General features: G+C 35.3%; 1 protein-coding gene across 1 annotated transcript in view; it reads left to right on the top strand.

Moving 5' to 3' along the window:
- The window catches only part of CHD2 (chromodomain helicase DNA binding protein 2), a 137,620-nt gene that overhangs the window by 11,844 nt on the left and 100,456 nt on the right, over window positions 1-25,320 (top strand). The window contains exons 3-6 of the mRNA XM_081290849.1: window positions 11,738-11,969; window positions 16,453-16,539; window positions 18,186-18,247; window positions 24,520-24,627. Of these exons, the coding sequence (XP_081146975.1) occupies window positions 11,738-11,969; window positions 16,453-16,539; window positions 18,186-18,247; window positions 24,520-24,627 (489 nt within the window). The remainder of the gene's footprint in view (window positions 1-11,737; window positions 11,970-16,452; window positions 16,540-18,185; window positions 18,248-24,519; window positions 24,628-25,320) is intronic.

The raw sequence follows: 25,320 nt of genomic DNA, 5'->3' as shown, positions 1-25,320 counted from the left end.
TTACTGTGTTTTCAGTTCAGATAAAGTCGTTTGACATTGAAATACAGGCAATAATGTGTGGCTGATCAGTTGTAATTTTTGAAGGAAGGGAGTGATAGGTCAAATTCTTGCAGTGCTATTTTCTTAGCTTTATGTAGGCATTTAATTCCTCAAATTTACTTGCTAAGAATCATCACCTGGTTTGCTTGTTTAATCAATGTTTATTGCTTTATTTTGAAAGTTTCAACAAGTTGCCCAGGTTGGCCTTGAACTTGTGACCCTGTCTTAGCCTCCCAAGTTGCTGGGATTGCAGACATGTGCCAACATACTCTGTATTGTGCACACTCTTTTATACATGTGCTATTTTTTTCTGTCAGAAGACAAATTTTAACAAATTGAGTTTAATGATATAATTGGATTTTATTAGTGATTTATGAATTAGACCAGTACCCCATCTTCTTGCTTGGAAGATCTGAAATTCACTTGTTCTGGGATATAATCCTAGCCATAGGCCAGGAATCTGTGTTGAACAACAACCTTAGTTGATTGTACTGAGGCAAGTTTGGGAGTGTGGGCCAGTGGGATAAGTTTTGGATCTTTGTTCTGTCTCTTTTTAGCAGTAGAATATTGGGCAGGAGCCTCTGAGCCTCTTTTATCATCTTTTAAAATAAGGGTATGGGTAGTACTGTTGTCCCTTAGGGAAGTTAGAATTAAATAATGCTTCTTAAGTAGTGATTTTCAATTAGTGGCAGTTTTATGTATCCCCTCCTCTGAAGTTTCTGCATTGTTTTAGATATTTTTGTTTGTCACCACTAGAGGATAGAGATGCTGCTTGACATCTGGTAGGACAGTTCTCCAATCCCCGCAAAATTTATCCAGCCCCAAACATCATAATGCCAAATTTAGAAACCATATCTAAAATATTTAGTGAACTGCCTGCCACAGTGAATGTTGGTTTTTATTAAAGTGGAGGCCCTTCATCTTTGCTTTCTTTACTGTGGTTAGATCCAGGGACGTCTCTGCCTTTCTTGGATTTTTGATATGATTTTCACATTTACTGTTCGGGTTGATAGGCAGCACTTTTAATCTCCTTTGAACTTTGAAGTTGCTGTAAATACCATTTACCCTATAGAAGTCTGAAAATTGTAGCCTATATGCTAGTGCTAGTAATTAGGAAGTAAAAGACCCATGAGGCAGAAAGGCAACTCCTGGTCAAACCAATTCATTTATTCTTAGCATTCTCAATGTAAATACTTTGTTAGTGAATTTCAGGGAGAACTTCTCTCCTTTGCACAGCTTGTTCATTTATTTAGTCTTGTGTTTTTACCTAAGTAAAAAACTTGAGTAGTCTTTATATGTGTCTCTAAATCCTGATTAGATATTTACTTGCAAAATAGTTTATCCAGTTTGTACCTTATCCAAACTCCTTGATAGAATTAGTTTTTCCTTGATGATATATATGCCCGGATGCCAATTATTTGGTACTTCATAAACCATTTAGAATGACTCAAATGTTAATGGGCTGTAGGGAAGCAGAAGTATTTTGATAAAACATAAGGTGACTTCTGTCTTGGCTCTACTTGAGAATTTTAAATATGTGCTTATCAAAGGTAGGTGTATTGCTTTTTACCACCGGCCCTTATCTGGAGGGTCCTGGATTTAGCCTTTTTACTCTGTGAAAATTGTAAACATTTTGTGCACACTTTCTTTTTTTGTTTTTTGTTTTTTGGTACTGGGGATTGAGCCTAGGGATACTGCACCACTGAGCTACATTCCCATTCCCAGTTCTTGTTATTGCTTTATTTTGAGAGTTTCACCAAGTTGCCCAGGGTTGGCCTTGAACTTATGACCCTGTCTTAGCCTCCCAAGTTGCTGGGATTGTAGGCATGTTCCAAAATACTCTATATTGTGACACTCTTTTATACATGTGCTTTTTTTTTTTTTTTTCTGACAGAAGACAAATTTTAACAAATTGAGTTTAAAGATCTAATTGGATTTTATTAGTGATTTATGAATTAGACCAGTACCCCATCTTAAAAAATAAGAAGGCGCTCTGAACAGAACAGTCAATAATAAATTTTTTTTTAGTTGTAGATGGACATGATACCTTTATTTTTTTTATTTTTATGTGGTGCTGAGGATTGAACTCAGTGCCTCACACATGCAAGGTGAGTACTCTACCATTGAGCTACAACCCCAGACCATAACAGTCAATTTTTATAAGATAGCTTAAACAGGAAGAAGAAACAACAGTACAAAAAAGCAGATGGGTAAATATCCAGTCACTCAAGATTTTTTTCCTTGTAAAGGTCAAAGCACAGGGAATTTTGTTACCATGCTAGCTAGAATTGACCTATTTGGTAATATGGCTATCATTTCTTTCCTGAAGGTAGCATGAACAATTTCGTGTAGCATAAGAAACCAAACCATATTGTTTCTCAGGGACTTCAGTCCATATCAATGGCCTTCCGTAAATTAGCACTTCGAAGAAAGTCCATAGTTTTATCTACTGTTAAAGTAACTTCTAGAAGAACTTTTGAATCCTAGGAAGGGATCAGTTTTGCGATGTTAAAAGCATAGTATTTTGTAAAATCATGGGCCTTTATTTTATTCATTTATTTATATGTGGTTCTGAGAATTGAACCCAGTGCCTCATGCATGCTAGGCAAGCACTCTACCACTGAGCTACAACCCCAGCCCTCCAGCATCTTTTAATATTATACTTTTTAAATTTTTGTAAAATGGATGTGTGAAATAATCTGTCCGAGTATACATCTCTCATTATCCAGTGAGGCTTAATTATTTTTCCTTAAATTTATGTGCTGTTTCAGTTACTTTTTCATAATTGCATGTCCGTTTTCTTAGCCTAGTTTTCTATGAGATTTGTGTGTGTTTTTTTTTTTTTTTTTTTTTTTTTTAGTACCAGGGATTGGGGGGCACTGGGCTGCTGAGCTACATCCCCAGCCCTGTTTTGTATATTATTTAGAGACAGGGTCTCACTGAGTTGCTTTGCGCCTTGCTGTTGTTGAGGCTGGCTTTGAACTTGTGGTTCTCCTGTCTCAGCTCCTTGAGCCCCTGGGATTACAGGCATGCACCACTGCACCCATCTCTATTGGATTTTTGATATGTAATTTTGGTGGGTGCGGGGTGGGGGTTTGTTGGTGGTAACTGAATCCCCTTTACTACTGAGCCACATCCCCAGTACTTTTTATTTGGAGACAGGGTCTTAGGGCTTCACTAAAGTTGCTAAGACTGACCTCAAAGACCTGCCTCAGCCTCTAGAGTCCTTGGGATTCCTCATATGTTGTATATATATCTTTTGTCATACATACAAATTTCTTTTCCCAATATTTCTATGTAATGTTGTTTAGTCTTTAGAATTATAGGACTTGAACTAGAAGTTTAAGGGGATCTTAAAAATGCATTTTTTTTTAAAGGAACTACATTGTGTTCTTTGCCAGAAAGAAATTTATGATTTAGTAATGTTTTTTACCTTTCCATCTTCCTAAGACACTTAAAAGTGAATGGAAAGGAATAATTTATGCACCAGCTTTGGTTGGTTTAACAATCTGTTCAACTGAAGAATGTATGAGAAGGAAGGGCACCAACCACATAGAGGATGGGGCAGACTATGGAGTGACTTACAGCTATGCTTGATCTTATAGTCTTCTCCCTGGAGTAATTCTAATTAATTAATTTTAATTAGGAGACTTTTTACTTATGCTTGACAAATAAGTGCTCCACAAATATTAGCAATTCATTCTATCATTGATAGAAACTCATTCTGGAACTAAGTTTTATGGAGTTCCGTAGTAGATAGCTTTGCATTTTTCCATATTTTGCTTTAACCAACAAAATAGCTGAGGTCTACAAAGCAGTTCAGCCATTTTGTGTGTTAGGAAAATAAACACTATTTAAGTGCTGAAAATGGTGATTCTTGGGGCAGAGAACCCATAGATTTGCATTAAGTGGAATGTTGCTGTGCTGCCCTCTTGTGGCCATTCAGGAAATAGCAATTAAAAATTAGGAAATGGAGCAATAACAATGCTGTTTGCTTTCACTATCTGGTTTAAGAAATATTTACTCTATTTTTACCTACTTCAGAAAGATCTTGACAGCATACAAAGTTCTTTTATCCATAAGTGAAAGGAAGTATTTAAATTTTTCTCATGAACATTTTCTATTGAACTCTAAAATCCAAGTTTTCACTTAAGTTTGTTCCCTTATTTTTATGTCATATTTCTCTTGGAGGAGTAGTTCAGTCAAAATATATAAAACTTGCTAGCAAGTGTATTTTGAGTAATTTTCAGATAGACTTTTTTTCTTTTTTGATGAAGATTCTGTGTACATCGTAGATAATCATTGTTGAACATTTCATTTTTAATTACTTTAAAACTGAAACCATTGGAAACAAGGGAGTTTTATTACTTTATTATTTAGTGAATGCTTTATTAAAGAACTCCTCACCCAAGTACTAAATTTAACCCTTCTTATTAGTCTTGTGGGCTTTATACCTCCTTTGCTATTAGTTGGCATAAAACTACACTTTGGTACTAATGGTATTTAATAGTATAATTAGGTATTAATGGCAAATCTACATAGTCTTTCAGGAAACTTCCTATACCTTGAAGGAATAGACTTTCAGTCCCCTAAATGTGAATATATTTTCATTGTTACTTTTAATTTTTTTTTTTTTTTTTTTATATTGGGGATTTAATAGGGACACTTAATCACTGAGCTACATCCTCAACCTTCAGGGTCTCACTGAGTTGCTTAGGGCCTCTCTGAGGCTGGCTTGAACTCTTGATCCTCCTGTCTCTGCCTCCTGAGCCACTGGGATTTCAAGTGTGAGCCACTGCTGGCCATTGTTACTTCTTTAAAAAGCCATTTTCCATTTCAACATTTAGGAATATGTCCCTCTGTAAGTATGAAAGCTAAGCAATGCCTTTTAATTGTATTTAAAGAAGCATCCCCACCTCAAATATATGTTTTTTTATTGAATGTTTGATCTAACATGATGGTTTCAAAAATAATTTTAAAAACACTTATTGTTGGAAAGACAGTAGAATGGATTTGATATAACTTTTTCCTATCTTATGAATATACCACCAGTGAAACTCCACATCATGTACAACCAAAAGAATGTGGGTTCATGGTGGCTGGAGCAGTGGGCAGGAATGGTTAAGTGATGAGGTCTGAGGAATTCTCAGAGGTCTATATAGAATTAAATTGTACTTAATGTATGTATAATATGCCAAAATACACTCTACTGTCATGTATATCTAAAAAAAAAAACTTATTTAAATTTTTAACTCATTTTATATGGGACTGAGTGTCCTGCTTCCCTACCTTGCATTTGACTCTTTTTGGATGGATTTATTTAGTCATTAAAATTGTTTCAGACACATAATGAACAGCTGTGAATTCACCACTAAGCTTCAATCATAAAATGTGAGAAATATCATTTTCTGATAACATTTTCCTCAGTCCTCAGAAGTACATGGAGCTGGGTATTTGGTATTTGTCCTTTCTTGGGTGTGGTTTTCATAAGTCTGTGTGTGTGTGTATTTCTGATAACTCATCCAACAGAGTTAAGCACTGTTGCAAATTTATAGATTAAAATGCATTTCAAACAAGTGTGTACTGATAGGAATATGGCTGTGTTTTCTACCTACCAGCTGCTATTGTGTGCATTGTTATGTTTGTACTTGTCATTTTCCATATAAGCACAGAAAATACACAATTGCACAAGAAGTTATATACAAGAATATTTATAGTTTTATTTGGTATAGTGAATAATTTGGAAATAAATATGGAAGTGTATCAGATATTTAGCTTTTTTTTTTTTTTTTAATGTTTTTTAGATGTTGATGGCCTTTATTTTGTTCATTTATTTGTATGCGTTGCTGAGCATTGAACCCAGTGCCTCCCACATGCTAGGCAAGTGCTCTACCACTGAGCTACAACCCCAGGTCCATATTTAGCTTTAAGTAAAATAGAGCTTATTTATACTGTGAGGCAGTTCAAAGGGAATGAGATATATGTACATATCCCTACATGGGCATTACATTATATCTGTAGTGATTCCTACTTTTTAGCATAAAAGACTGAAAACGTTACTAGTTAGCTACATTGTTCTAGTACTCTTTTGTAGACTAAATGCTGGGTGTTTAGTGTAATTGTGTCTTGCTGGGTCTTTCTAGTTGTACTTGAAGATTTTCAGTCTTGGAATGTTTTCTATTTTGTGGTCCTGTGATAATTTTAGTTGGTGTGATTGCCAGAATATGATTCCACGTCTTACCTGGAGTTAAGCAATATAGTAACTGAAAAACTAAGCCAGTCATTTCAAAAAGAGGCAGATTGCATTTTCTAGTGATTTCAATAAATTCCCCTTCTCTAACATACTAGGTTCAAGGAACATTGAAGATGAGCTTCCCTCTCAAGTTTGTTTTTATATATTGGGAAAAATGGGAGGCAAGGTAGTGTAGATGGTAACAGCTGGGTTTTGGGGTCAATTTTCTAGTTCAGGATGTGTGTCATTGCTAAAAGTGAGGAGAGTCAGCAGAGTATGAGGGTTGAAGCTGACTTCAAAATGAGGTTGCATTCTTGGGGTTTTCAGTGGTAGTAATTGATATGTTAGACATCAGCATTTAGAAGTATCTACTAGGCACTGAACTTAGGTGCTCTCCTATCATAAGTTCAGTGCCTGTTACCTCAAAATTAGCTTGCTACATAAGCAGTGGATGTAGGGGTTGGAGATGAGAAATATTAGAGCTTAGCTTACTTTATATTCTGTGGGTGGTTGGTGGCTGGAGCAGTGGGCAGGAGTGGTTATCTGATGGGTCTGAGGAATTGTCAGAGGCCAGATTTTACAGGGCATGCTGAGATTGCTGTTACAATGACCAGGCCAAGGGTAGCTGCTCTCTGATCTGACTTTGTTGAGGCACTGTGCTGCTTTGCTGTATATGCGCAGTTTTCAGGTTGTTCCCCTCACATCCTTTTCAGGGACACTTCCCTTTCTGAATCCCTTAATTTATAAGAAAACTCAGGAGCTTCTGTATCTTTTAGCAAGCAAATGGTGAAAACAAAACTAACAAATTCCAGTGAATCATGGATTTTTGTGGTATAGGCTCACCAGTAGTTAGCTGTGGAGAATGAAATCTGAGCTTGGATGTGAGATTCTTAAATATATGCCTTTTGGGATAAGGCTTTGGCATTTATAGAATATTGATTTTATAGCTGTCATTTGATGGTCTCATGACTCTACAGGTAGATGACAGATGGAGCAATCTACCACTAGTACTAGAATGAAGACTAGATGCTAGAGACTCAGATTGCACCCTCTTTCACCCCCCTGGGGATTGAACACAGGGTTGTTCCAGCATTGGTCTACATAGTCCTCCCCCTCCCATTCTTTTGAGACAGGGTCTTGCCAGGTTGCCCAGGCTGGCCTTGAACTTGCCATCCATCTGCTTCAGTCTCCTGAGTTGCTGGATTTTCAGGTGTGTGTCACTGGGTCTGGCCAGAAGCTGCATTTTTTTTTTTTTCTGGTATGGGGGATTGAACCCAGGGGCACTTAATCATTGAGCTACATCCCTAGTCCTTTTTACTTTTTATTTTGAGGTAAGGTCTCACAATGTTGATGAGGGCCTAGATAAGTTGCTGAGGCTGCCTTTGAATTTATGATCCTCCTGCAGAGGCTGTACTTTTTAACTGTTATTGTCCAGCTTTCTTTCTTTTTATTTTTTTCCCCCTCTTGCCTAGTGATGGCCTTCTGATTGTACACAGGTATAGAGTTAGGGACTCATGTGTCTTAATTAGCTGGTCTAGTCAGCTTGATCTGAAAAGGGCTAAGTAGTCAATAATTATAATGAGAATTTAAAAGTTGTGAGTCTCATAGCAGGGATGTCTTGACTTTGGGGACGTTTTATAATAGGGATAAGATTTACTTTGACTCTTTAAGGTTTTTATTCCTTATGGCAAAATAATATGTGGGTTTGAGTTAGTCTTGGATTGTCTGCCCTCCCCACAACCTTCAGATTTTCTAGTTTTGTCATTGGTCAAATTTTAAAACATCTCAGTTTTTTCATTCCTTAATACTAACTCTCAATAGTATTGTTCTGGGGAATAAGCAAAATAATACATATAAAGTCTATATAAAATACATGCAAAGAATTATGCCTTATAACTATGAGGCAATCAGGCAATTGATATTTTTCCCCACCTTTCTTCCTTTCTTTAGGTAGAGACAGCCCCTACCCATTATTTTTCATTGCTTCTTCATAACTGCAAGGTTCCTGCACTCAATTGTGCTTATAATAGATCACACAGGGTTATTTGGGTCCATCCCAGTTTCCAGTGTTGTAATCTATTAATTTTGAATACATATTTGTCAAGTGATATAATCTTATTTCTAGTTTGGAAGTTGCTTTGCTGGTAAATATGAAGCTTCCCTTCTTTATTTTTTTAGGCTTCATGCCATAGGACTTACCTCCTAATTGCTAAAGTCAAGGACCTTTCTGAGAAGTTAATGTTACTCTTGGTTCTGGGTTTTGTTTTGCCTGCCTTTCTTTGCTGAGCCCTGCCCCTCTTGTGAAAAGATCTTTTTCAAGCAAAAGAGAACTATCTTATCTATTTAGCCATTGAATTCCTCCATTTTAGTTCTTATCACTTTAAAGTATTTTCAGTTCTACCAGGGTGCCTAAATGCTTTTTCTTTTTCTTTTCTTTTTTAAATTTGGGGTATAATTTCTCATTTTTCCAAGTGTACAGGTTACAGAATCACATTAGTTATATTCTTGAGTATATACATATATTGTCTTTGAGCTATCATTTCTGAATGTTCTGTTTGTGAACCTGTGTTTCAGCTGTTACCTACATTCTTCAATTCCCTCTTCCTTGAGGGATAGGGATGTTTGGAGTGAGGAAGGGGAAGGGAATGTATAGAGGCCAGTATTGGGCAGTCACATTAGAATCAGTACCCCTTTTGCAAGCAGGACCCCTCTGGATTGGGATTAATGTGTATATATTTTTATAAAGCTCCTCAGAGGAGTCTAGTTTACACCTATGGAGAACCACTGATTAGTATAATGGCAACCAGATTACATTCTTTCTCTTTGTAGTACACACTTTGGTTTTCTTACAGATAAGAAAGTGGATTCAGATTGGTCAGATTTTGGACTTTCTGTGTCAGGGAGGTGTGAAAATGACAAATACTTCTGAGTTTCAGTTTTACATCATTTAAAGGGAGCAGTATCTTTTTTTTGTGGATTGGTCTCTGTGTCCTCTATTCTGTACCATTGGTCCACCCGCCTGTTTTGGTACCAGTACCATGCTGTTTTTGTTAATATTGCTCTGTAGTATAGTTTGAAGTCTGGTATCGCTATACTGCCAGATTCACTCTTACTGATTAGAATTGCTTTTGCTATTCTGGGTCTTTTATTTTTCCATATGAATTTCATGATTGCTTTATCTATTTCTACAAGATATGCCGTTGGGATTTTGATTGGCATTGCATTAAACCTATAGAGAACTTTTGGTAATATCGCCATTTTGATGATGATAGTTATGCCTATCCATGAACAGAGTATATTTTTCTATCTTCTAAGACTTTCTTCTATTTCTCTTTTTAGGGTTCTGTAGTTTTCATTGTATAAATCTTTCACCTCTTTTGTTAGGTTGATTCCCAAGTATTTTATTTTTTTTGAGGATATTGTGAATGGGGTGGTTTTCCTCATTTCCATTTCAGAAGATTTGTTGCTGATATACATATTTGACAAAGGGGCTAAAAGCATGCAATGGAGGAAGGATAGCATCTTCAACAAATGGTGCTGGGAAAACTGGAAATCCATATGCAACAAAATGAATCTGAATCCCTTTCTCTCGCCATGCACAAAAGTTAACTCAAAATGGTTCAAGGAGCTTGATATCAAAACAGATACTCTGCATCTGATAGAAGAAAAAGTTGGCTGCAATCTACGTACTGTGGGGTCAGGCTCCAAATTCCTTAACAGGACACCAATAGCACAAGAGTTAAAAACAAGAATCAACAAATGGGACTTACTCAAACTAAAAAGTTTTTTCTCAGCAAGAGAAACAATAAGAGAGGTAAATAGGGAGCCTCTATCCTGGGAACAAATTTTTACTCACACTTCAGATAGAGCCCTAATATCCAGAGTATACAAAGAACTCAAAATTAAACAATAAGAAAACAAATAACCCAATCAATAAATGGGCCAAGGACCTAACAGACACTTCTCAGAGGAGGACATACAGTCAATCAACAAGTACATGAAAAAATGCTCACCATCTCTAGCAGTCAAGAATTCTATCTCACTATAGTAAGATTGGCAGCCATTATGAAGTCAAACACAAGTGCTGGCGAGGATGTGTGGAAAAGGGTACACTTGTACATTGCTGGTGGGACTGCAAATTGGTGCGGCCAATTTGGAAAGCAGTATGGAGATTCCTTGGAAAGCTGGGAATGGAACCACCATTTGACCCAGCTATTCTCCTTCTCAGACTATTCCCTAAAGACCTTAAAAGAGCGTACTATAGGGATACTGCCACATCGATGTTCATAGCAGCACAATTCACAATAGCTAGACTGTGGAACCAACCTAGATGCCCTTCAATAGATGAATGGATAAAAAAAATGTGGCATTTATACACAATGGAGTATTACGCAGCACTAAAAAATGACAAAATCATGGCATTTGCAGGGAAATGGATGGCACTAGAGAAGATTATGCTAAGTGAAGCTAGCCAATCCCTAAAAAACAAATGCCAAATGTCTTCTTTGATATAAGGAGAGCAACTAAGAACAGAGCAGGGAGGAAGAGCATGAGAAGAAGATTAACTTTAAACAGGGATGAGAGGTGGGAGGGAAAGGGAGAGAGAAGGGAAATTGCATGGAAATGGAAGGAGACCCTCATTGTTATACAAAATTGCATATAAGAGGAAGTGAGGGGAAAGGGAAAAAAAAAAAAACCAAGGGAGAGAAATGAACTACAGTAGATGGGGTAGAGAGAGAAGAGGGAAGGGGAGGGGAGAGGGGATAGTAGAGGATAGGAAAGGCAGCAGAATGCAACAGACACTAGTATGGCAGTATGTAAAAACGTGGATGTATAACTGATGTGATTCTGCAGTCTGTATACGGGGTAAAAATGGGAGTTCATAACCCACTTGAATCAAATGTATGAAATATGTCAAGAGCTATGTAATGTTTTGAACAACTAATAATAATAAAAAATAAATAAAGGGAGCAGTATCAAACTTCAGGTCCTTCTTATTTTTATTTTTTTGATACTAGGGATTAAACCCAAAACCACTTTGTTCTACTACTGAGCTACATCCTCAGTCCTTTCTGTATTTTTATTTTGAGACAGGGTCTCACTAAGTTCCCCGGGCTGATCTCAAATTTGTATCTTCCTCCCTCCGCCTTCTGAGCATCTAGTATTATGAGTATGTGTCATTGTGCTTGGCTCACCTTTGGGCCTTTGTTAAAGAACTAGTCTATCCAAGATCAGCTGATACACAGCATCATAGAAGCACTTGAGGTAGCTGTTGGGATTGTTGAATAATATCAATAACATTGTTTGTGTTATAAACATTTAAAAATGAATTTGAGGATTTTGCTCTTATGTTACTAAACTTACTATCTGCTGATATTTTATCATGTGAATTTTTAAAAATATAGATTTATGTGGCAGTTCTTAAATCTCTGTGTCTGCCTCTCTTCTCTCCCTTTTTGAATCAAGTCATTCAGCCTCTGAAGAAGCTTCAGGTTCAGATTCAGGCAGCCAGTCGGAAAGTGAGCAGGGCAGTGATCCAGGAGGTGGACATGGGAGCGAGTCGAACAGCAGTTCTGAATCTTCTGAGAGTCAGTCAGAATCTGAGAGTGAATCTGCAGGTTCCAAATCCCAACCAGTTCTTCCAGAAGCCAAAGAGAAGCCAGCGTCCAAGAAGGAACGGATAGCTGATGTGAAGAAGGTATCTTTTTGTTGTACAGTGTTGATGTGCTGCTAGATAGAACCAGCCCCCAGACCTATGAGTTTTAGCCACCTTTTCTATATTTGTAGTGCCTTTCTGATTTACCAACTGATTCAGTTAACAGAGCTTTAAGAAAAATATTTAGTAATATAAACTATCCAATTATAGGGCAAAAGTCAAATTTTTGTAGTTTTGGTCTTTAACTTAAAAAAATAGTTAAAAAATGTTATGCTGTGCTAGTATCAGAGAACACCACTAATAGTTAATAGTAACTCTCCTTTTGATTGTGGAGTGCAATTGTAAAGCTCAATGAAAGATAATCATGATCCAAGGATAAAGACAGTTTTTGATAGCTGAGCAATGGAAGAGAAATACTTGTTATAGGAAAAAAAAAAAAAACAGAAAAGAATCTTCTAGTAAAGAATGCAAAAGGGCAAAAAATTTGAGTCATGTAACATTTTCTTATTGATGGTCAAACTTTTTAGAATGCATTTCTTTTTTTTTTTTTTTAATATTTATTTTTTTTAGTTATCGGCGGACACAACATCTTTGTTTGTATGTGGTGCTGAGGATCGAACCCGGGCCGCACGCATGCCAGGCGAGCGCGCTACCGCTTGAGCCACATCCCCAGCCCAAGAATGTATTTCTTTTGTTGGAAAAAACTAATTATTTGGTTTAATCATCAGATTGTAACTTTTTTTTTTTTTAGTTGTAGATGGATACAATACCTTTATTTTATTTTTGTGTGGTGCTGAGGATCGAACCCAGTGCCTCACAAATGCTAGGCGAGCGCTCCACCTCTGAGACACAACCCCAAACTCAGAATGTAATTTTTAAAATATAATTTTGAGAGAATCTTGATTCGGTCACTGAAAGTTTAAAAAAAAAAAAATCACTCTCCACCTCCTACTCCACCCATGGTATTGGGGATTGAACCCAGGGCCTTACACGTGCTAGGCAAGCAATCCACCAGTGTAATTCAACACTGCCAGCTCCCAAAGAGTATTGCCTTTTTAAAATTTTTCACATTACAATTATCCATAGTAGTGGGATTCATTATGTCATGTTCATATATAATTTGATTAATCTCATTTCCTAGTACCTTTCCTTACTCTCTTCCAGACTATTGCTTTTAAAAATTTAGAAATATAGCATGTGCAAGGCCTCGGGTTCAATTCTCAGTAATGGGAGAAAAAGAACCTTAATGAAATCAAAGGTTTTATGCCAAATCATTTTTTATTTAAGCTATACTCGAAGATATAAATCTGTTTTGCACACTCAGATTTTCATAATAATTACAAGTAGGTTTATATTACCTGCAAGTTCAACAAACAACTTAAAAAACAAAACCACTGGGCTGGGGATGTGGCTCAAGCGGTAGCGCGCTCACCTGGCATGCGTGCGGCCCGGGTTTGATCCTCAGCACCACATACAAACAAAGATGTTGTGCCCGCCAAAAACTAAAAAATAAAGATTAAAAAAAATTCTCTCTATCTCTGTCTCTCACTGTCTCTTTAAAAAAAAAAAAAAAACACAACCACTTTTAACTATTAAGCCAGATTTAGAATCAACTGTGTTATTTCAGATTTTCTCTTCCCAGCATAATTGTTGCTTAATGGTATTCGACCTTTAGGAGCTTGTTAGGTTGGAGAATCCTGATGGCAGTCTAATAGGAAAATGAAAGATGTCCTTACTAATAATAATAGTCAGCGAAGCCCCTTTCAGACACTCAAGTGTTGCTTGCTCCGTGTGTGGTATACTTTTTAAAAATACAGTTTAAGTGACGCTTTTTTTTTTCAAAAAGGTCCAATAGAAGTGTTACTTAGAAATTTTTTACTGAGTATCATCAGAAATTTGCCATCCGGCATGTGTCAGAAGGTCTTGCTCAGTGATGCTTAGAGCCTAATTTCTGAGCCTGGTTTACCCTGTACATCTATACCAGGTGTTCTTTTCAGAAAACTCCAATGATTTTTTTTTTCCACATTTTTTTATTGGTGCATTACAGTTGTAATATTGATGGGATTTGTTATTATGTATTTGTTCCAATACATTGTTGAATGAAATATGAACACAGAAGTCTAGGTATAATTATCTTTCTTATAGTAGGAGCTCTTTACGTGTAGAAGTAAAAGGAAACTGTAGAAATCATGACTTGTAAGTTTAAAGTTTTACTGAAATCTTGGTTGACTCTCTGGGATTCACAACTGCTATTTCTAAGATCTTATTTACTTTCTTTAATAACTATGAAATGAGAGAAGGCATTGCCAAGATTGAATTCATATACTTAGCATGTGCAAGGCCCTGGGTTGAATCCCAAGCACAGTGGTGGGTTGTGGTATTGGTTGTAAGTGGACCTAGTAGCAGTCAGAATGACTGTATTGTGCCTTTAATAATGGTAACTCTAAAATGAGAACTTAATAGAAGCCTTGCTTTTTGTGTACGTCCTTTTCATAAGGTGACATCCCTCACCTTCTCCCAACAGGAAAAAAGTTCTGTTATTTATGTAGGATTATTCAGTAGTGATAACTCCGAGGGTAGCTTTTTCGTGGAAGAGTTGAATTAGATATCATTGGTCCTCAAAAGGACAAATATGATCACAAGATGATTTTAGGATATAAGCATTATGGTAATATTCCGTGATAAAGTTGCAATAGTTGAACAGAATACCTGGCTAATTTACTAAAGTAATAAAATTGATTGATGTAGTTAAATTTAAATACAATTTAGCCATCCTCGTTAATAAAAGTTCCATAAAAATTTGTGTTGATTCATGTAAATAATTTCAAAGTTCTAGAAAAGGTCCCAAAAGGAGTTGGGGTTGCAGACACACTATAGTGAAAGCACTTTCTTTTTTCCTTTCTCTGTCATATTTGTCTGGCTTGTTTTGCGTTTACTTGCCTCTTGCACCTGTTTTTCCAACCACTTGATTATTCCTAATTCATTCTGGTTGGGCTTTTTGTCTTTTAACTTCAAGATGGTTATTCTAAGATAATTAGAGAATCTAAGAATACTAAATTGCATGTTTATGTTAGATTATAGTTCTAAGATGCCTGTTTTTGGCCTTATTTTTTAAAAATTAATTAATTTGTTTTAAGCTTTGTTTTCTTTATTTTCCTATTTTTTTAAGTCATTGTTAATAATGTCTTTCTTTGGCATGGTAATATGGTATTTTTTTAGATCAGCTTTCATCAGTTTTTTGTTTTAGAATCCAGTTTCCATGCTTTCAAGTGAAAATATTTTACCAGTCTCAAGACAGTGGCTCTCATTTCCAAATGTTTTCGTGACATTGCCTGTCATTTGTGTTTTGATAACAAACCTACATTTCTAATTTTTGCTTTTAAGCATTTTTTTTACATGTTTAGCTACTATTAGACTTTGTGTGTGTGTGTGTCAGCATTCCACAGTCCATGGAATCCCTTTTGCTTATGAGATTTTGTTTTAAAATAACAGAATATATTAGTTATCTCTGGGGACGGAGAGTAAAATTTTAGTATCTCTTTAATTAGTCCCTTAATTTTTTAAAAAAATATCTTTTAGTTGTCAATGGACCTTTATTTTATTTATTTATATGTGGTGCTGAGAATTGAACCCAGTGCCTCACACATGCTAGGCTCTACCACTGAGCCACAATTCCAGCTCCTAATTAGTTCCTTAAGTTTTTTAAAGCACTGGTGAGGATTTTACTAAAAGTCCAAGTCATAAAAGCAAAGGGCTAATTATGGTTTGAGAATAAAAATAGGTGTTCCTAGAATAAAAGGATAGCAGTGTCCTTAGAATTTCTAACATGTATCTGAGAAATATACAACCTGAGGAACTTAAAAAATATGCAAATACCCTGATTCTTACTTAATTAGACTTGAATTTCTGAGTTGTAGTTTTATAGTAGAAGTTGAATTTCAGGAATTAGGGAATTAAGTTGGACTTGGTGTCACATGCCTGTAATATCTTAGTGGCTTAGGAGGCTGAGGCAAGGAGGATTGAAAGTTAAAAGCTAGCCTTGGCAACTTAATGAGACTCTTAGCAACTTAATGAGGCTCTATCTCAAGATAAAACACAAAAAAGGGCTGGGGATGTGGTTAAGTGCCCCTGGGTTTAATTGCAGTACAAAAAAAAAAGAATTGGGGAATTTAAAATTCATCAGTACATACTTTGTCTTTAGTGAAATTGCTATTTTGCCTAACCATATTATTTAACTCTTTTTTTTTAAGTTTTTAAGTTTGTATTTTAACAGTGAGTAAACAGTGTGTCCTATAACTTACCAGCCTTTATTAAGTAATGAAGGGAATTATTAAACTTTGTGTCCTAGTATTATTATGCCTCTTCTTTTTAAAGATGGAGCTTTGTTGTATCATAAACAAAATTAGCCACACAACTCTTTTGGTATTTAATTATGTGAATTCTTTTGAATTTAAATGTTCCTGTGATTTAAATAGTAAATGGAGATCAAGAAAAAAAATTCATCCATGGCCTATTAATTTTACAGATGTGGGAAGAATATCCTGATGTTTATGGGGTTAGGCGATCAAATCGAAGCAGACAAGAACCATCACGATTTAATATTAAGGAAGAGGTAAGAACAAAAATTGTTTTAAGGGGATACATACATTTAAATTTCTTATTTTATCCTTTGTGACTGTGGAATGTGTTACTATTAATAAGACTGAACTTCAGGCATGGGAGTTAATTGACTTTAATGTGAGGTTTCTGTGACCAGAAATAATAAGGCAAGAAGTTAAATACAAGAAACTTACCCAAAATATAATAGTTAATGTTTCAGTAGAATATTAGAGTGTTACACAAAACAGACCTCAAATTTTTTTAAGTTAATTTTCTCATAGTGAAATTGATTGTAGCAAGATTTTTTTTTTTTTTTTTTTAAACCTCTTGCTTCTAGATGTAGATTTGGTTGAACTGATGAACAAAGAACAATGGAAAGAGTTTTGGACTTATTGCTGAGAAAGGAAAGGAGAGAGTTCTTAAGTAATGTATTTTATCCAATTTCTGTAAATTTAGTTTTCTTGATCGTTTTTAGTGTGAGATAAAACTAGTTTCCAATATATTCACTCTCTGATCTAATTATGAGAGATTGAATAGATTGGTGCTTTTTGAAACTGGTATTATGTACTGGAGTTGTTTTTGTATAGAATCAGACTTCTTTTACCATTCTCAGATTGTGTGATATTTTTGTGGATTCTTATCTTTATATTAGATTGATAGACTAGATTCTGAAGAGATACTCTTGTCTCAATAAAATGTCCCCTTTCTGCCTTCTTAGGAGGACTTTGATATTCTTAGCTATTTAACATTCTTCTGAAAGTTATAATATTGATAGTCAAAGGTTAGTTGAGTTGAGTGTGGTTTTTTTTGCAAATGTACTTCAAAAATCTAATTCACCCTAACATATCTACATTATATTTGTGATGTTTGATTTTGAGTGACCTCTGAACTGGTTTGTTTTTGCTTTCCTTTTTCGTAGTGTCTATAACTAGGTTACTGAGCCACACTTAAACCAATCACATAGTTTGGTAAATCTTTTTCTTCATCTCAGTAGGACATAAGATTAACAGGAATACTTAGCCATTTTGCTTAATGTTTGGAGAAAAAAGCTGTTCAAATGTCTATGACTATAAACTTGTCTTGGCCTATTAGCAAAGCACTTTTGGCTCATGATTTAACTTGCTTTTATAATAAGTCAAAAATGAATAGATCAGCAGTCAGAGGCTTTAAGGCACACTGACTAAATGTGGTATTTTCATTGATATTTTGGATCTGCCCTATCCAATAGGGTTGCCACATGTGGTTTTTAAATCTTATATTAATTAGAAATAATAAATTTAATTTTTTTCTTTAATTACACTAGCCTCATTTCAAGTGCCCAGTAGTTACATGTGGTTGACTACCATATTGACATTACAGACATTATAGAACATTTACATCATTGCACTGCGGAAAATTTTATTAGATATTGTTATTCTGGAAGTCAAGCTGAGAAATACTTTTTGGCTTTAGACATAACTCAGTAATTAACAGAGAGATATTAATTTTCAAAGCAAAAGAAGAGGGGGATCCATCAAACAAGTGCATAGATTTCCTTCTGTCTAAAATCTCATATTTAATAATGCTGTATTGAATAGATTGTAGAACCAGGAGGTAGCGTTATCCCAACGAATTGTGCATTAAAGTCTGTAATCGTTTTTCCCCCCTCACACACTGAAGGCAAGTAGCGGGTCTGAGAGTGGGAGCCCAAAAAGAAGAGGCCAGAGGCAGCTGAAGAAACAGTAAGTCTTTCATGGGGGAAATTACTAAATCTGGTAGTTATAAACATGTCAGTATTTCTAGGAAGCATTCATTGTGTCTTCCGGTCTGAATCTTCCTTTGTTTCTCTTATGAGCTTGGGTTACTATTGTCCTGCTTTTTGCAGCAGTAGAAGCATTTGAAGCTAGGACTTCTTAGTTTAACACATGGAAGGGTTCCACATGTGCTTGGGCTGTTTCTTGGGGGCAAATTCCAACTTCTTCCCTCTGGTGTAGCTCAACTTAAATTTTTTAAAAAATGTACATTATAGTTAATTAAACAAGGAACAAATCTAAACTTGCCATTTTTTTTTCTTTTATCATTTGTCCTTTATGTTGGCATGGCAGAGTTATATTGGTTGGGCACTCATTTTGGTATGAAATTATATACTATTGTTCTCATATCATTTTTTAAAAAATATTTTTTAGTGTTGATGGATCTTTATTTTATTTATTTGTATGTGGTGCTGAGAATTGAACCCAGTCTCTCACTCATGTGAGGCAACCACTCTACCACTGAGCCATGACCCCAGCCCCATATAATTTTTAACATTGTAGTTTATAGACCAGAAAATTTTAATTCTTGGGCTTCATGAAAATTACTTTGTAACATAGGTTATGTATTGTTTATTATTATTATTATTACTACTTTTTTTTTCTGAGTACTGAGGATTGAACTCAGGAGCATTCAACCACTGAGGCACATCCCAGCTCTATTTTGTATTTTATTTACAGACAGGGTCTCACTGAGTTGCTTAGTGCCTCGCTTTTTCTGAGGCTGGCTTTGAACTTGTGATCCTCCTGCCTCAGTCTCTTGATCCACTGTGATTACAGGCATGTGCCACCGTGCATGACTCATTATTTTTTAATTTAAAAGATTTCTCTGAAAATTATTTGATTTTTGAGAAATAATTTTTAAAATCTTTTTTTGGAGAAGGTACAGTTCCTTCAATTACATGAATTCTGTATATCAACTCAGAAGGATCTGGATATTCAAAACTTTGTAGACCAGTTTGGGGATTGTAGTTGCACACAATACCTTTACTTTATTTATTTATTTTTATGTGGTGCTGGGGATTGAGCCCAGCACCTTGCATGTGCTAGGTGAGTGCTCTACCCCTGAGCCGCAACCCCAGCTCCCAGTTTCGGGATTCTTGTGTTAATTATCTATGGCTTCTTATAGGAGTTCCAGTTACATACTATCTGATTCTAAAGTATTAGTAATTTTTAATTACTTTAAAATGTATTATTATTAAAGATTAATATTAATTTAAAAAGTTGTATAAGGCAAATAATTTGAGTGTTTTAAAACTATTTCCTTATGTCCTTCTAAAATAGAGTTATACTAATTTGGCCTACCCAAGAGTTATTAGAAACTGTGCTAAGATTTTGTGACATTTAATATAGATTATTATAGTACTTTGCAGAAAAGTCAAGTGTTTAATATTGTCCTGCTAGAGTATATCCAATATCCATTTTTGTTTTAAGTATCTACTTAAGTTGGAGAAATAGCAATTGTAAGCAGACCTAAGAGTTTTTGACATTTTATTTAGAAGGCTTTTTTCCTACCTCTGTCCTACAATCTACTTGGGAGATTATGTTTTCTGTTGACTGATATATGGTTTTTTGGTGATTTTTTTTTTTTTTTTCCCTGAAATGTGCACTTTGACCAAATTGTGGGGAAGGTATGCAACTTGTATTAGCAGGCACCCTCTGATGATCTAAGCAAGTGATCATCTACTCATTTGCTTTTTTGTTGTAGGTGTTCTTTTTATATGTATTTATGTGGACATACACATAGTTTTTTTTCTGAACCATTTGAGACGAAAGTCTTAATACTTCATGGCCTTTTACCCCTAAGTATTTCTTTTTATTTTTTTGGTGGTACTGGGATTGAACCCAGGGCCTGTGCATGTGAGGCAAGCACTCACTCTACGAACTGAGCTAAATCCTCAGCCCCCACCCCTAAGTATTTCTTCAGGAAAAAATAGTTTCAACTTAAATAGATTTAAACATTATTGAAATACTTTTGTCTAATTTATTTTCCAATTTTGTCAGTCAATCCATTTTTCTACCACCACTACATGATTCATCTAGCATCAGATGCTATGTATTTAGGTTTCTTTTATCTGGAGCATTTTATAGCCTCTCTCTGCTTTTATGGCATTGATATTTTTGAAGAATCCAGTCTTAAACGAGTATATGTTCTTTTGGGAACTAAGAAGAGACTAACTCCCATAGTTATAATGTATAAGCAATTTTTAATCTTACTTGAGTTTACTTAGCACTATGGGCCTGCACAATATTTAAAAAACATTTTTTGTATCAGCAATGTTGACTATTGGGGGTACTGTGAATAGGAATATGTATTTTTGGCTTCTTTTGAGAAATATCTTTCAAAGCTGATGCATATATTAGTGAGTGGCCATGAGTTCTCTACTTTACCCTTCTTGCAGTCCTTACCTGGTTCCAGTAAGGTATTTAACTGCTGACTTAGAGTCATATACATAAACTAAACTTTGGATTTTATTTAACCCACTTATGCTAATTTAAATCTTTAAATTCTTTTTTTAATGCAATACCTGTAAATATTGTCAACATTTGAGTAGTGTTGTATACCATTTCTGCTGACATTATGGTCTAATAGTGTTTAATGATATTCTGCAGTGGTTCCAAAACCCAAGTAGAATGTGAAAATTTTAGTCATAACTATGAAAAGTTTTTCTCATGGGATCATAGTTTTGTATTCCTTTCCAGTGTGTTGAATTGGGAATCTGTCACAAACCTGTGACACAATGGAAGAGAATTCTTGTTAACTCCAGATTGGAATTGTTTATGAAAGGTATTCTTTCTTGGGGAAATTACTAAAAATTAAATAAGTTAAATCATTTACTTTCTTCTTTTCAGATCTGCCTTATAAAGTAAAGGAGAGGGGAATTCTCTCCTAGGCTCTTAAAAATGTTTAATGGGGTGAGCTTTTGCAACTCTTGTCTACAGTTCGGACCCATACTATTGAAAGTGGCTTTTGCTCATTATTTATTTCACAGTTGCTTAGATTTGATTCGCCTGTCTCAGGATTGTGCCCACCTAAACACTTTTTCCTAGAAAAGGAGAGTTAACTTTACTCATTAACCTACATTTAGACTTCTTATTTGTTTTTATTATCTTGAGGGTCTCATTTGGCTAAATCTTTGTGTTTTTCCTCATCAATTCCTAAGATTTTGGGAAAAATTACATTGATTCCCTCTTAAACTGGATATGATAATTTAGTTTCTTTTGATATATTAAACATTTTGCACTCATGAGATCATATCTTAGATTTCTCTTTACTGTAGGTGGACTTACAGCATATGGATTAGTGGGATTTCTTTATAAAATTTGCATTTTATAGGAAACCAACAGTGTAGGTAAGTGGACAGCAGTTCATGTGCTGGAGAGCCCTATAGACTGTAGGTTATAGAGTAATCTTTCAATAAGTGATAATCACTCTTTTTCACCTCACTTCTTCTACAGAGTGATGTGATGTTGCTGATACTTTCTTTCTTGTTCTTGAATATTAAAACTTGATATAATTCATCCAGTTTCAAATACACGTACACATTCATTCAGGCCTTTTAAACCTCCAGTGGTCCAGATCCTCCTGAAATGTGTAAGACTGACTTTAATTTTTCCTTATTTTTTGGTCTTCTCTGGGTTATGATTGAGAGTAGTGGAGCTAGGGGTTTGCTTTGTGGCCAAGCAATTTGTTTTCTCTGGGAGGAAGGCTTTAGAGTAGTTGATTTACTAAATTTTTTTTTCTTTTTAAAAAATTTTCTTATTAAAAACTTCCAAATTCTCTTGGTTATTAATAAATTTATAATTAACTGGAAAACTCTAGCTTCAGCATATATTTGCTCAGGGCTTGCTGCCATTTTAGTTTCCTATACTTATAGAAGTGGACTTCACTGATGGCCCTGGTTTAGGTTGCCAATTCCTGGAGGAGACATGTAAATTCAAAATAATACCAGACTTTTTGTTTTTTTTCAGTCAGCTTTTTTTCAGTTTTGAATAAAAGACCCAACCAGAACAATTGTATAGGAGGAAAAGTTTATTTAAGCACTCATGGTTTTAGAATTTGCAGTCCATAGACAGTAGGCTTCATTCCTTGGGGCTTGAGGTGAGGAAGAATAATCATGGTGGACTAGTGTGGCAGAGGGATGCGGCCCACATGATGATCAGAAAGCAGAGAGACTCCACTCACCAGATACGAAATATATACCCCAAAGGCATACCCCATCCACCTCCTCCAGCCACACCCTTCCTGTCTTCAGTTTCCATCCAGTTAATCCCATTATGGGATTAACTCACTGATTGGATTAAGTTTCTCATAAACCCAATCATTTTTCCTCTAAACCTTCTTTCATTGTCTTACACATGAGCTTTTGGGATATACTTCACATCCAAACCACAACAACTTTGGATTTTTCTCATCTTAGGTTGTAATTGTTCATGTCTTTTCAAATATGTTCCTGTGAAACCACTCCTTTTCACTTTGTGTGAGATTCTGAGGGGTAAACTGATTCAAAGGAAACTAGGCACCCATGTGCTATTCTCCCAGTTGTAGGGGACATCTTCCTTCCTTTCTTTCTGGCAATCACTTTCTATCCTTGGATTCTTATGCAGATGTTTATTGTACTTGGCTCTAGGGTAGCAGGATAAGACAGGTAATCTGAATGTGGTTAGATAGAAGGAAGTCTTTGTTTTAGATATATGATATTTAGATATTGAGTATTAGCCAATAACTAAAAACCTTACTGTCTTATCAGCCTGTTCTCAAAAGTACCTTACCTGTATGAATGATAGATTGATATGGCTCATTCTTTAATCAATTTTTTTACTTCACAGAAGAACATCTTCCATTTGCCAGGCTTTATACTAAGCTCTGGTACAAAGGTGGACAAAAATATGTGCTGTACAAGGAGTCAACAACTCTAGGGAAATAGATATGAAAGCACACAGTGCTAGTAGAATTTGAATAATATACATAAAAGAGCTCCATTGCCTTTTCATGGAAGGCTTGAATTCCCCTTGCCCTCTTAGGCTTCACCTGATTCAGGTATAGGTTAACTTGTGCAGCTTTTGGAAAGGGTCTCAGGAATCTGCAGATTAACCCCCTTGGAACAAGCTTTCACTATTACTTTGACCTATTCTCCTGTGAAGAATATTGGTTTGACTTTTCAGGGTTTTTTTTTTTTAATATTTATTTTTTTAGTTATAGGTAGACACAAAATCTTTATTTTATCTTTATGTGGTGCTGAGGATCGAACCCAGTGCCTCATGCATGCAAGGTGAGCACTCTCCCTCTGAGCCAGAATCCTATCCCCTGACTTTTCAATTTTGTAACAGATAACTTTAGTGTGACCACACTATCTATAAAGGGACCCAGAGGACCAGTGGTAATTGTTTTGTTTATAGAGAAGCGTTGCCTTTAAGTTTTTTTTTTTTTTCTAGGTTATTTAACACCCAGTAGTTGTTACGTGTTCTTTACTCCTTACAGGTGAGAAAATGAGCAAGGTCTTTGTAGTATCTAGTTTGGTCCTTAAGTAAACTAAAACTGTTTTGGGTCCCAGGATACCAATAGGTTATGGCTCTCAAGCCTTCTAAGTTCTAAAGGGGCAAAAGAATATTTACCTTATCTAATAATAATTAAAAACTATATCTTGAGCTGACAGATTAGTTAAGTAGGTTTATCATTGGAAAATAATTTCAGGGACCTTCCTTAAATATTTAATATAAAGGTTCTCAAATTTATACCCAGTATTATATGTGAATTTGTTAAAATTCAAAATTTTAGGCCTTACTTGAGACCTCCTGAATAAGAAACTTTCCAGGGCCCAGAAATCTTTTTTAACAAAACTTTTAGGTGTTCCTGATGCATGCTAAAATTTGGGAACCATTGTTCTAGTATGTATTATGTTTTAATTCTTGTCATAATATAGTAGTAAATAAAAAAATGAGAAATTTAACATTTTCTCCCAAAACAAATTGAAAAATACACTCATAGTTTCCATTGTTTGTTTATTTGAGATGAAATAGGAATAGATATGTAGCTAGGAAGGATCACAACCGAAATTTAAATAGAGCTAAAATAAATCTCTTTTAGCATGATATCTCAAATATGCGTGTTCTGCCTTTTAGATAATTGTATTGAATTTATTTTGTCAGATTGTGGAATAATTATTTTAGAAAAAAATTATTTTGTTTTGCTTTTATTGCAGAGAAAAATGGAAACGGGAGCCCTCAGAAGATGAACAGGATCAAGGCACCAGTGCAGAGAGTGAACAAGAACAAAAAAAAGTGAAAGCCAGAAGACCTGTCCCCAGAAGGTATACAGTTGGTTTTAGACCTCTGCTTCTGGACAAGCTCAATTTGCAATACATCGGGAAGGATGATGTCTTGCAGGAATGAGAGCCTTAAGCAGATAGGACAAGTTGCAGTTCTGAATTCTAAATGTCTGTTGTTCACTTTGTGCTAGCTTGTATCCTCAGCAAGTGCTTAAATGACTGGGTTACTTATATTAATTGTGGGTGTTTTTGTAGTTTATGGTTCCAACAGTGGATTTTATTGTTTCTCCATGATAGCCTACTTATGAGGGTATCTTCCACTTACAAAAAATTTCCTGCTTGTCTGGCCAAGGTACAAGTTCTCTGTGGGACAATTAACTCTTAAGTTTGAAATACTGTTTAGCTGACTTATAACATACTTGATTGTTAATGTCCTGTTCATATAATTTGTATATAATACTAAGCAGAAAATCTAATTGTTTGAAGATGAGGATAGCCTGAGATGGCAGTAAATTTTGGTAACATTTTGTCAGAAAGATGGTGGCAATTTCAGGTAATGTTGATAGGAAAAGGAAGGCAGGAGGTAGATAGTCCCCAGGAAAATTTACGTTTTTGTTGTATTGCTAAGTGATGGAGTCAGCAAACTGTGGTCTTTAGACCAAATCCCACATACCACCTATTTTTTATGGCCGGAAGGATAATACTTCTTTTGTAGATAAATATTTATTATTTTTA

The sequence above is a fragment of the Spermophilus citellus genome (genome assembly GCF_964194105.1).
Source record: "Spermophilus citellus genome assembly, chromosome: 4".
In the NCBI taxonomy this organism is placed as follows: Eukaryota; Metazoa; Chordata; class Mammalia; order Rodentia; family Sciuridae; genus Spermophilus; species Spermophilus citellus.
This window is presented reverse-complemented; position numbering and strand designations above follow the sequence as displayed.